The 14,139-nt window shown below is 37.0% G+C and overlaps 1 protein-coding gene across 1 annotated transcript in view; it reads right to left on the reverse strand.

Moving 5' to 3' along the window:
• Positions 1–4,410: 4,410 nt before the first annotated feature.
• RAB18 (RAB18, member RAS oncogene family) overlaps positions 4,411–14,139 on the reverse strand; it is a 28,520-nt gene continuing 18,791 nt past the window's right edge. Inside the window, exons 4-7 of the mRNA XM_082448981.1 lie at positions 10,464–10,536; positions 9,028–9,146; positions 8,888–8,954; positions 4,411–5,718 (exon numbers count right to left, since the gene is read on the reverse strand). Of these exons, the coding sequence (XP_082305107.1) occupies positions 5,543–5,718; positions 8,888–8,954; positions 9,028–9,146; positions 10,464–10,536 (435 nt within the window). The 3' untranslated portion in view covers positions 4,411–5,542. The remainder of the gene's footprint in view (positions 5,719–8,887; positions 8,955–9,027; positions 9,147–10,463; positions 10,537–14,139) is intronic.

Here is a 14,139-nt window from a genome sequence, read left to right on the forward strand (position 1 = left end):
AAACACATGGGATTAGAGAAAACCAATTACACTGAAATCCATAACCTTCCAAGGTGAAGAGAGCCCAAAATAGAAGGCCAAAGTAGATTCCAGTACTTATGGGAATTTTATCTAGGGCAAAATTGGTATTTCAGCTCAGTGGGGAAAAGAAAGTTTATTTAATGTGTAGTACTGACACAACTGGCTACCCATATGAAAAATAAGATGGCTCCCTACTTTGTGTCGTAAGCAAAAGTGAATTCTAAGTTATTAAGGACTTAAAAAGAAAAAAGTAAAACAAAAGTCTCAGAAGAGGTTAAGGAGATTGCATGTACAGTCTAAGAGTCGAGGAACCCAAAAGGTATAAAATATTAAAAAATAAATTGTAAGAAAAAACATAGCATAAACAAACTGAAAAACAAACATTGGGTTAGAAAAAAATGCTTAAAACTTACCTATATATGGGTTATAGAGCTCGTATAACATAATAAAACCAGAAAAAAACCTGAACAGAAAAACTGACAAATGATATGAATAATCATTTCAAAAAAGAGTAACTCCAAATAGCCTACAAACACGAAAAAATGCTCTGCAGAAAATGCAAACCAATGTACATCAAAGTGGCAAAAATTAAATTTTGTGAACACCTCCTACTGCTGATGGGGAATGCAGGGGGAAAAACAATACCCTTACATATTGCTAGTAGAAATGTAAATTGTTACAGATTTTTGGAAAGCAATTTATAAGATCTATCAAAACTAGAAAATATATACATTTTCTTTGGCCCATAGATCCAACTCTTAAATATCTATCCCATAGAAACAAAACGATATGTGTACCAGGATACTTATTGCAGCATCCTCTGCAAAGGCCAAAATGGAAACAATATAAGTGCCCATTACTAGAGGAATGGTTAAATAAACTGTGATAATCCATACCATGGAATATTAATATTGTACAATCATTGAAATAAATAGAGGCATCCAAGTTGGCTTAGAGGTATTTTCACAGCCTATTGTTAGGTAAGAACAGCAACATGCAGAGATGAATATACAGACAATCTCATTCTTGTAAAATAACAAGAGTAAAATAATGTATATATACATACTTGCATATGATTAAAGAGGCATGGAGAAATGCAGCAAGGGTACACATGCCCGGTTGTAACAATGATTATCTCAGGTGGGAAAGGGGAAGAGTGAGTGTTGGGATGACAGAGGAAATTAAACCAAAAAACATGAGACCCTATAAAATAAGGAGTCTTTAAAATTATATATATGTATACATCCACAAAGAAATATATGAAAGTAACCTCACTAAAATATTAAGTTACTTAAGAATAATGGTTTTTCAAGTGATAGTCATCAACATACTGAACTCAATGTACAAAGAGCCCCTACAAAGACCATATACACTCACAGAGCATACATTTGGTTAAAAGAAAAAAAATCCAACTCAAACTGGCTTAAACCAAAAGGGAATTTATTGGCTCACATAAGTGAAAAGTCCAGAAGTGTAACTAACTTCAGGTCCAGTTTGATCCAGAGGCTCCAGTTTGCATCAAGGGTCCAACTTGGACACACTTTCATTTTCTTAGTACTGCCCTCGGGCTGGCTCCTTTAAATTAGAAAAGCTGGCTGCAGCAAGTTCAGAATTATCACACCACATTATCTCCAAGAAAGTGTCTTCTTCTGCAGTTCCTGAGGAAGCCTCAGCAAACATAACTAAGTAGCCTTATCTGAACCATTTACTGTGGGGAGTGGGGGGAAGCGGCACTGGTTAAAGATAACCACGTCAGCTCCAGAGCTGAAGGTGTGACAATCCCATGCAAACTGCATGTGTGATGATGGAGGGCAGTTATCCAAAGAAAAAGTGGGTGGTGGATGCCAGATGGGCAAGCACAACATAACATGAACAAGGAATAAAAGAAAATAATACAAATATCCAATAAAATATTAAAAGTGCCCAACCACAGTAGTAATCAAAGAAATACAAATAAAATTACATAATTTATTATCAGGTTAATAAAAGAAAAAGAAACATTGCTTGTGTGAGAGAGAGAGAGAGATGGTGAGGGGGCAGCTCCTGTGAGAATAGCAGCTCACAGTACTATTGGAAACGTTTGTGACAAAACAGTTTTAACTAAGAGGCACTGAAGCAAACTTTATACCACTATCAGAAATGTTACTGATTCCTAAATATGAAACAAAAAGCTAGCAACAAATAGTAAAATTTAAAGCCCATAATGTAACAGAAGTTGAGCATGTTTCTTTTCCTCCAACCTGATAGATGTTCCCATTAAAAATGATAATAAAAAATAAAAACGGAGATTCCTGGGTAAATCTATTCCTTAGCTCCAAGTGTTGACTCAGCTTATTTCTTTCTATTCCCTTCCTTCAACATTTCCAGACAAAACCCAAGATGAAAATCTATAGTTGATTCCCCTCAGCATAGCTGGGGTCAGAACTAGTATAGTATCTTCTAAAGCTGATTAAATGCTTTTATTCCTATCTCTAACAAGGGAAAATAAATGAAGGACGCAAAAACTTCATAAGAAGTATGACTGATGAAATGGACCCCAAAATATAGAAGCATAACGCTTGAATACTGAAAAGACCTACAAGCTATTGGATCTAGAGGATTATCCCAGTTCACCTGAAAATCAGTTAGAAAAAATATATATTAAACTGTATTTAAAGATATTATAGATATGAGGTAGGTCTGTGCTATCGCACCCTTAAAACAGAATCATGTAATCATGTATATTTCAAGTATGAAAATTACAGTGAATCAAAATCAAGTCCAATTCCACTGTATTCAGTTAGAAAGCCAAGTGTGAATTTGTAGATGGTTGAGTACTTGAAATGAAAACATCCCCTAGATTTCAATTTTGAGCCGAAAGGCTGTTCCCAGATTTAATAACTTTTCCCATGTCCAATTACAAATAGGAAATTAAGGTGCCCTAAGTAAGTCCCCTGATTTTGTACCCTTACTAAGTCAAAGATTTTCATTCCACTATGAGGAGGTAAAAGAACTAAGAGACCACCTACTCTACTACCTTAACTTCTAGGTCAAATGATTTACACAGTTGGTTTACATCAATGGGATTTACTCTATAACCAAAGAACCTGAAAAGCTTCTATTAATTACACGTAACAAAAGAATGATAAACCTGCTATGTGAAAACAAAAACGAGCCATAGCAAAGGGAGCGGTGGTTAACGGTACGGCCTCAGGAGTGACGATGCCTTGACTGGAATCCAGCTCCATCACGGACTAGCTTTGTGGTCTTCGGGAAGTTACTTAACACATCTATCTTTCATTATCCTCATCTTCAAAATGGGCATAATGGCAGTACCAACCAACCTCTTAAGGCTGCTGTGAGGTTTAATGAGATAATCCAGTACTCAGAACTGGACCTGACACCCAGTAAGTTTTCAATAAATATTCAATAACTATTACTGTTAATATAAATTGAAGTTATTTTTTTGTTTAGGTCTATCTCAGTACTCCCAGACTCAAAACACTATATTCTAATTGTTCTGATTTTCTCCATCTGCAAAAGGCACTTTAAAACTACTACAAATGACTGAGAAACGAAGAACTGACAAAATCCTGTTAAGTGACTAATTTTAGATAGTACTACTACGTCACTTAGAAAACCTACACTATGAAACGAGAAGCTTGCAACAAAATAGTGACAATGTGAATAACACTGTGTTCAGGACTTCCTCAGCTGATGAGAGTAACAGGGAAATGTACAATACTTCCTGCACAAATGCATCTAGGGAAAGCATGCTATATTTATTTAAAAACTATAAAAGGTTACAATATAAATCAAACAAAATTAGTTGTTTGTTAAAAGTTAAGTGACTCCTATGTATCCAAATTCTGACCAAATCAAGACAATCCAATGCACAGAAAGAGTATTATATAGTTCAAGGAGCAAAAAGCAATAAACAGAAATGTCAATACAGAAACTACATAAATATACAAATCTACAGTTTTAATGTAACAACAAATCGTTAAGTACATGTGTTAGCTATCTTTCTCCAACATTAAAGTAGTATATGTTTCATATTTAGTAAAAACACACATAATGCAGAAAACCTTTAATCAAATGTAATGTAGTCTAACAAGTGTGAACCACGTAGAATGTAAGGTTTTCTTATGTGAAGATGTACACTTCAGCCCATTAGCACACATATTGCAAAGGTGACCCACAAAAATGTTTATCATTTGCAACTGTATACAGAGAACAAACTGCCCAGAAATTAATATTTCTTATTAATCTTACTGAGGGGTATTAGAGTAACCTGCCTGAAAGGACAAATTACTTATCTGGAGGCTTAAAATAGCAGAGATCAATGTAAATTAAATATATGAGTGAAAAAATATACAGTGTACAATAGCAAGAGGTTAGAAAACTGAATACTGTGGAAAAGATTTATTAGTCTGTACAAGTTGGTTCTGATAAACTGTTGGCTACTTGTTACAGTAAATTACCAAGATTTTCATTGCAACAGTATTTTCCCACACACATCAAAATCTGGACGTAATATGCCTTTCTCAAATTATAATTTAGTGTGTTTTCCCCCAACCCTCAAAACACAGAAGTAGGTTTTTGAGTATCAACTAGCCATTTATGGAAGTCATAAGATACAGATATTCATTAACTTTACACAAGCTACAATTGAAGTACTCGGACAAACACCACCAACATTTATGGGAAAAGGTGTTGTTTTTAAAAGTGGTAAGTACTACATGAGTTAGTTACATAAACACACTATTCCTGTCCTTCTGAAAACAAAATGGGGGGAAACCTTATTGCCATCCTGTCAAATACCACATAACCAAAAATGCTGCACAGAGGGTCATGAATCCCATGTACATATCACAGAATTAAAACTCCAGTTAAGCAACTGAGCTACTCTTGAACTAAGTTAAAAGTAAGACCAAACTTCTTTAACATATCGATGCTATTTTAGAAGCATCATCAGAACAAACAGAGATTTAATTATAAATTGGCCTGGACTACATCCTGGAAGAGAAGTCTGCTTAGTACTAAAAGAGAATCCATCAGCAAACATCCTAGAAAAGTTATGGAATCACGCTCTTTGTTATTTCTGAAGGGAAATTTGCCAGGTTTGATGATACCTGCATATCTCCCAGTGGTCCTAGGAGTTCTACATACCACTTAATTCAGTAATTGATGAGTATTTAAATGAAAAGGAGACCAGAAATAGACCTTGTATCAACATATAGTAGATAAGTGGATTTTTAAGAAATCACATGATGAATGTAAATCATAAAGTCAAATGTACTTATAAAGGTACACCTATTTTATGTTACATAAAAAACTGCAGATTGCAAACTGTGCATGCTTACCATAATGCTTTACCTGGAAAAGTCGATAAGTGGGATTTCTCGCAAATATTTACTGCCATGATACAAAACAAATATGTGCAAACTGCAAGGACCCTAAAATAGCAGTTACAGAGTTTATATACAGAAAGATGACATTATCTGATCAAATATGCAAAAGAGATGGGAGTTCCCAGGGTTTATAACACAGAACAGTAACCGCCACAGGCCCCTCCTCCTTGGCCTTCTTCCCTGTGTGTCAGTTTGACTCCTTTATTCTGGTTCTCACTTTCCCACAGTCCAGGCGTCTGAATGATCTTTTCAACAAGTTCCTCAAAAGCACACTGTACGCCATCACAGGTTTTTGCACTTGCCTCTGAAATTCAAGGAAAAATGTCAGAGTACATTCTCGTCTGATCGTATTTCTACGTTCTTCTGGAAAACTATTACAGCAGAAATATCAGCTGATGATATATAAAAAGCCAAATCTCTCCCCACAGGTTTAAGATTAGCGCATTTCCTGCAACTCTCAAAGTTGAGCTATTTAAATTCTATCCATAAGACTAGCGGTATATAAGCCCAAGATTTTGTGATAGAGTTGTACATTTTAAAGCCCTACTCAAATACTATGCCAAAGTTCTTTCCTTAATTTTTTTAGTTCTTAAAATTAGCCCCTGAAGCAGGTATCATTCCCATTTTAGAATAAGGAAATCTAGGCTCTAAGTTAAACAATCTGGTTGCTCTGTGCCTGTGACCCAGCAGCTATAGGTGGGTGGATAAATGACATACAACCATGAACACTAGTCCCATTTTAAATTTATGCTCATGAGACGCATGCGGACACTTAGCACTGCTCCCCAATCCTGTATTTCCCCAGTGACTACCTTTTTTCCAGTCTGAGATGACTATTTATTCCTTCATCTTAAAGCTCCTCTACCTCAGCTGATGATCTAGCTCTATATTGAGAAAAACAGAAACAACCTGGCAAGAACCACAGATCATCCCACTAACAGGGTCACCAGCCCACCCACATCTGTATCCTTAGGCTTTGCCTTCACTCCTGCTGCAACGGGTGAACCATCCCGGCTGCCGTCCGAGGCCACCCCTTTGTCTAGTTCCCGGGATCCCATCCCTTCTCATTCACTGAAAAATCATGTGCCCTCTCTGCTGGATTATACCAGTCAGCTTAGAAGCCCACCAGAATTATTGTCCGTCTTATTAAACATCCACCCGCCCAACCAACCAACCTGCCCTCCAGCCCACACCTCCTCCAGTAGCCATCTAGTTTCTCTACTCTCTCAAAGCAAAACTGTCACAAAGAGCTGTCCATATAAGTTGTTTCCACTTTATCTCAAAATTTTCTTCAAACTACTCTAATTAGACTTTTGTTCCCACCACTCCATGGAAACTATTCTTTTAAAGACTACCAACAGCCTCTGCCTTGTCAAATCCAACGTCCTTTTCTCATTTGACGCCTTGCAGCATTTGATGCGGCTGACCGCTTTCTTCCTGTAAATACTGTGTTCACGTGACTTCCAGGACACTGAACACTCCTGGCACTCCTCTCTCGCTGGCATATCATTCACAGCCTTACTTGCTGGCACCTCCTCTTTCTGCTGACTTCTAATTGTTGGGAGTACCCCAGGGTTCAATCTTCAGCCCTTTTCTATCCAGTTTTTCCTGTAGTGATTGCTCCAGTCCCGTGACTTTAAATGCCACCTAAGTGCCAATGACCACGATGTCCACTGGTTGTCTGAAAGACAGGTCTTATGTCTAAGCAGAAATCTTGATTCCCTATTCCTCTGCCTAAACCTGTTCTTATCTCAGACTTCCACATCTCAGTTATGGCACCACCATTCACCTAGCTGCTCATGCCAGAGGCTTGAACTTATCCTGATTGCTTTCTTTCCTTACCCTCCACACCCAACCTATCTGCTGTCAGCTCTACCCTCAAAGCGTCTCCTGGATCTGCCAACTTCCCACCACCCACGACTGCCACCGCAGTCAGCGCCGCCAGCGTCCCTCATCTAGGCCAGTGTAAGAGAACAACCAGCCTCCTGCTTCTGCTTCTCACGGGCCACTTTCTACACAAATGAGGCTCTTTAAAAGAATATCAAATCACAGCACTACTCCCTTGCTTTCCACCTTGCTTAGAATAAAATTCATTTCTTTACCATATCCTAGGAGGTCCAACATGACCTTTTAAGATCTCTTGTCCCATCATCACCACCCTCTCCTCCAGCCCACACTATGCCCCAGCCCACAAGCTTTCTTCCTGTTGCTCAGGCACACTAAGCTGGTTCCTACCTCAGGAAATACTTGTTATTCTCTCAGCCTGAGACGCTCTCCGTCTTGATCTTCATACCACGAATTCTTGCTCAAATGGCACTCTCTCAAAGAACTTTTCCTTATTACCTCCCACCCTGGTCCTTCTCTCTCCCCTTACTATGTTTTATTTCCTGCATAGCACTACTTACTTATACAAGTCTGTTTCCCAGCCTGGAATGTAAACTCCCTGAGGACAGGAAGTTGGACCATTTTGTTCATTGTTGTATCCTCAGTGTTCAATAAATATTAATTGAACAAACTAACATATAGAAATGAAAGACACCTAGCAAGTAAGCAGTAGAGATACTACTCAATCCCTTTCTAAAATTCCCTATACCTTCCACTTATACCACCCCACTTCTCTTTATATGTGATGTTCTCCCATTTCCATTTCCTGATTCCTACTAGGTTCTAATACAGTGGAATAATAGCTAAAACAGTAATTCCTAAAGCTGGCTTCACATCAGAATCAACTAGGGTGTTTCTTATAAACTGCCTTCGAGGCTCTGTTTCAGACCTGTGATAAGTAAGGCCCAGAGAGCTGTAATTTTTAAAAGCTCCCAACTGGTAGAGCCAGTCCACTACGCCAGACAAGGGGTCAACAAACGTCTTCTGTAAGTGGCTAGAGAGTAAACATTTTAGGCTTTGACGCCATACCGCCTCCACTGTAATGACTGAACTCCGCCATGAAGCACGAAGGCAGCCATAGACAGCATCACAGATGAGCGGGCATGGTGCGTTCCCACACAAACAGTGGGGCCACATCTGGCCCGTGCTGTATTTGCCAACACTTGCTCTACCGTGCTTCTCACGTATTAACGTGCACACAGATCACACGAGCGTCTTTCTCAAATGCAGATTCTAATTCAGAAAAACTGGGCTGGGGTCTGAAATGAAGCATTTCTAACAAGCTCTCAGGTGGTGCCACTGCTGCCAGCACATGAACCAGCAGGTGCGACTGCAGGGCTGGGCTCCTGGCTTTACTGAAGGCGAGGCATGGTGCGACCGTGTGCTGTACGGCTTCACATGATGCGATCCTATGCTTTTTCACAGAAAGGAAAATAAGGAACCTGGCTCTCCAGTTGGTTAGTTTTATAGCACAAGACGACCATGAGCTATAGCCACACATTTTATGGTTCACAGAGAGAACAATGTAACAGAAACTCCATTTAAAAACTCTTCATTAATAATGAAAAGATAAAGATTCACACACCTACCTATAAATAACATGGAATGCTTCCGTGCAAACTTCAGGCCTTCATTTCTATCAACTTCACGATTTTCCTAAAAGATAAATCAAAGATTAAGAAAAGCTACCAAAATATAGAGTCACACTGCCAAGTGTCTGACTTCTCACCTTATCAATTTTATTTCCAACTAGCATGTTTACTATGTCATTTCTCGTGCAGTACGTTTCCAACTCATTTAACCAATTATCCAGTTTAACAAAGGTGTCTCTTCTTGTGACATCATAAACTGAAATAAAAAGAATCATTTTATTAAATAAATATCAAAAGTAAGAAACAATGACATTATATTTCTGATATGTACTAGGAACTGACCTTACTATACAGACAAGTCTGTTTTTTAAGCCTTCAATGCTTAAAAATCAGTGCCTACTGATCCAGATGGAAGAAACAAGTGTATTTTTTTTTTTAAAATATGCATTTACATACATACTTCAACTTTATTTACATATGTTGTGAGAGAAATGAAATTATATCCTATGTGATAACTGAAAATTAAGCAAAACAACAGCTGTCTCCATTTATAACAATGAAAAAAGTTTGTCTGAAAACCAAAAGGTGTTTAGATTCAATCTGTGGCAAAATACCAAAAAATTTTACATAAATTTCAACATCTATGACCCTGTTATTTTATTTCTCAAAAGGACCAGAATTTGAAAATTTGAAAAAATATGTAAAGTTGGTGGGTGGAATCCTGACCATCTTCCTCTGTTTTCACTTTCATCTCGCATCACTCTGCATTACACTAAATAAAGAGCTTATTAATTTAAAGTGTTTCCTAAACGTAGGAGATGCTGAACCAGAACTATGAGAGTCACTGTCAAATTAACAGAAATGAAACCAAAGCCTCACAAGTCATGATATAAAAAGAGATTTCTCCCTACAATTGATCAGTATTCATTTTAAACAGTTTCTCAGGAATATTAAGAACAAGCACTTTTCAATAAATTATATTGAAAATCCACACTTGGTTTTTAAGTTCTCTGTGATTATAAATCAATAGTACTAAGTGCTTTGTGCTATTTTTCAAGACTAATAAAACAAATTCCGCTAAGCAACCAACACTCTCCTTCTTTTATAATCTGGCAGTAAATATTTGTAAGCTGCTGACTGAAGATTGGTTTCTGGTAATACTCTAAGACAGACCAATGACAGGAGGACTGGTCCTCAATTATGTCCTCAGCAACACGTGCTTTTAAACCAGATAAATTATAGGGGTGTTTTATTTTAGGTAAGCGATTTTTAGGTTGTACTTTTAAAAATGTTTTCTGTGTATCTTCTCTCAGGAAAATGCATAAATCCAAACCACTCCTTACTACATGTTTCTGATCTTTATTTTTTAATTGCTAGACAAAGGGCTGAAACAAAATCTTAAAAGTTTAAATATTCATTAATATTACATGAAGTTAATATAACTTCAAGTCACATAAAAGTAGCCCTAAAGAAAAATGAAACAAAAACGTATTGACCTTCACAAACAAGGAAAACTAGAAATTCCCGAGTAATAAAACTATTTTTTAAACGGTATATGAAAGTACAACCTTACCTAATATAACACCCTGTGCACCTCTATAATAGCTGGGAGTTAATGTTCTGAACCTTTCTTGACCAGCAGTATCCTAAAAGTGACAATCAATTATTATTAAACAAAACAAAGTATAAATAAAAACCTTCAACATACTAATTCAAGAGCAGAAGGTTGAACAGCATTATTAAAATATCAAGCTCATTTAAAACTTAAAATTTAAATAAGACATGTTTTTTTTTACTGACAAATGTAACATAGAAACTAACAAATACTGCCTCATCGCTAGAAAAAATGTAACAAAGTATAGGTTTTCTACCATTTTGGATTTAAGATTTTTATCACACATGAAACCCATTTCATTGAAAGCCATTGTTCTCAACTCCGGTGGCAAAATAAACTTTCCTAGGAAATGAAAAATACAGACACTTAGCTTCAACCCATGAAGACTCTGACTTAACTAGGGTATGACAGAAGTTTTAATACTCTTCCCACCAGGTGATTCTCACGTAGAATCAAGGTTGAGAACCACTAATTTAAAGAGAATTACAGCGGTGTTTTATTTTAAGTAGGCAATTTTTAGGTTGTACTTTTAAAAATGTTTTCTATGTATCTTCTTTCAGGAAAATGCATTAAAACCAAACCACTCCTTATTACATTTCTGACTCATATTAGGGGTAATGAATATAAGATGTACACAAGCTAGGAAATGTAAATTTCACAAGGAAGGGACCACATCAGCTCAATCACCAGTTTAACCCCAGAGCCCAGAGAAATTCCTGCCATAGAATAGTTGCTCAACTTCTGTTGAAAAAAAAAAGGAGTAAACTAACTAACAAGTCTCTTCTTCTGGGCCTGGTTCCTTCTGTCTTCTTTCTACCATCCTCGGACTGTGGCTCAAGTCTACCTAAGATTAAGCAAAGCAGCAGTTGGTAAACTGCTGCCTCAGCCCACCACCTGTTTCATTATATGTTTTTATTAAATAAAGTTTTCCTGGAACACAGCCAGGCCCATTCACTTATGTACTGCTGTACGGCCCACCTTGGGGTTGAACTAAATATTTATTTTCCAGTCTTTTAAGAAAAAGTTTGCAGTCTGCTAATGTCAAATAACGTGAAGAAAAGTAAAGACGTATAGCAAACGTCAACAACTGCCAGTTCCATGGTTGTAAGTGTGAGTTTAGCTATGGGGCAAGCAGAAGCTCAGATGGATCAGAATGTATAATAACTATATAATTTGTATGTTTAAATAGTCAGAAGTTAGATCTTTGCTTGTCTTCAAAACAGGAATTTGCAGTAAGTAATAACATCTTTGTAAGATAAAGGAAGCAGAGCTTATTATATGTGGTTTTATTTTCTGATGGGAGAAGAGAGGATTATTAAAGACAGAAACGGACAAAGCTGGAAAGGATCTAGAAAGGCTAAATAACAGAATGTGGGGAGAAGTGAGGGAAGGATGTAGAGAAGCACCACCTCAGAGGTGGGTGCCAAGTAGGTCATGATGTGTGCGCAGCTCTTTCGGGGGCACAGGAGGCAGGGCTGTGCCTGACTATTCTATTTGAATAATCCTAGAAGGAGCATCCAAGGGGGAGAGGAACCAATTTTATTTACATGAAGTAGATTCATATATTTCTAATACTGAGTGAGAAGGCCTTCCTAAATATGACATGACACCCAGACGCATGAAGAAAATAACTGATTTAATCATGTAAATACTAAACCCTTGGTATGGCAAGAACACCCCTCCCCAACACCATGCTCTCTCCCCGCCCCCCCCAACACTCATCCTCAACAAGATTTGAAAGTAAATGACAAACTAGGGGAAAAAATCTGCAGTGTATGACAGAGTTAGTATTACACACACACATAAGAACATTAATGTATACTCCTCCTAAATAAGATTTTAAAGACAAATGACAGAGTGGAAAAAATGTGGCGTATGACAAAAAGCTAGTATTTTTATTACATAAAGACTTTAATCATGAAAAAGATGAACACTAATATAAAAAGGGCAAAGCATATAAGAGAAAATTCATTAAAATATAATCAATAAATATGTAAGAAAAAATCTCACTAATCAAAAGAAATGCAAATATAAGTGAAAAATTATTACTCAGAAAGGCAAAAATGAGAAAGATTAACAATATATAGCACGGAAGACCTTTTTCCTACACCCCAATGTTAAATCTTCATATTCTCTGAGACACTAATTCAGCTTCTAAGCGTACACTGTGAAGTAACTGAACACGTACACACAGGTGCTCACCACAGCACATCTGATCTCTGTGAAAAACTATTAACAGTGTAGATATCTTAAGACGGTCATTTAAACCGAGGTACTTCTATATTTACTGACGCGGAACAATGCACACAGTGTGCTGGGGGAGGGTGGCAAGCAGGTGAAAGGATGAAGATTTAATCCTTTCTTTCAGAAAGTTGCATATACAACACGTGTAACAACGTGCATGTGTCTGACATATTTTATAGGATGTTCACTAACATGCAGACATCGGTTAAAGATGAACTTTCTTCTCTATTAATTTCATACTATTTTGATTATCCTTTTTAGAATGAAACTATATTATCCTTGCAGTCAGGAGAAGCCTCTCTTATTTAAAAAATATTTATAAGCCTATGATAAAGATGTCACTTCAGTAATACCTGCCAACCTTTTTATGGAGCAGGAACTAGAAAGTAAATGAAAAACAAACAAAAAACCTCTTGTATGAAAGTAAGATCTCACAGCAACCTTCAAGCCTCAGATCCTATTCTAAATTGTATATGTCACAGCAGGAGCAAGGGCAGAAGAGGTAATAAATCAAACAAGAAAAACATGGAAAATCAGGCTCCACTTCAGTACGGAAAGAAGGCAGCATTCTTAAACTTCAATATATATTTTACTATGGTCTAGTCCAACATTTTCCAAATTGTTTCTTGTCAGACATTACTGTACTGATTGATATTAAACATATTTTGGTGAAGGGACAAACAGGCTACCAATCATGTAAAGCATTGTATCTTAGAAAAAAATTAACAAAAAAAAATAAGACACACAGTCATTTGGAATAAAATGTGTGTTAGAAATAGTGTGCCATTCAGAGAATGCCGTTAACATGAATGAGATCATACAATGCATGAACACTTGCTGTTTCAATCTGTAATTGACACCCACCCAGCCAGCATTTACTACTTAGCCACCGAAGTATGACTCAATTTGATGACTGCAGACCAGTTCTAATATTATTATCATGTTATAAAAATATACTTAGATATTTAACTATAGCATATGTGGGAATTAGATTATGAGTATATTTTTATAAATTTTATATGTAACATATTTAATATATAAGCAATCATACTTAGATGGAAAGACAGAGATAGGAAGGAAGGAAGGAAGGAAGGGAGGAAGGAGGGGGGGAAAGAGGAGCAGACAGACACAGGCTGAGTAAGCTGGACGTTCCGGCAGCTAGTGCTACCTTATTCAGCACTTCCAGGAAGAGGTCTAGTTAGCAGAGAATGCGGATCAGAACAGCTGGGTTAACAGGCGAGTGAAAAGACGCTAGTAAGTAAACACTCGGCATCAGTATTAAAAAAAAATCCAAAGTTGGCAAGCTCAAATTTTATAGATATTTACACTAACAAACATGAAAAATCATTTTTTCTAAGTATCGCTTCATTCCCTTCTCCCCAACAACTGC

The sequence above is a fragment of the Balaenoptera physalus genome (genome assembly GCF_965194825.1).
Source record: "Balaenoptera physalus genome assembly, chromosome: 2".
NCBI classification, from domain to species: domain Eukaryota; kingdom Metazoa; phylum Chordata; class Mammalia; order Artiodactyla; family Balaenopteridae; genus Balaenoptera; species Balaenoptera physalus.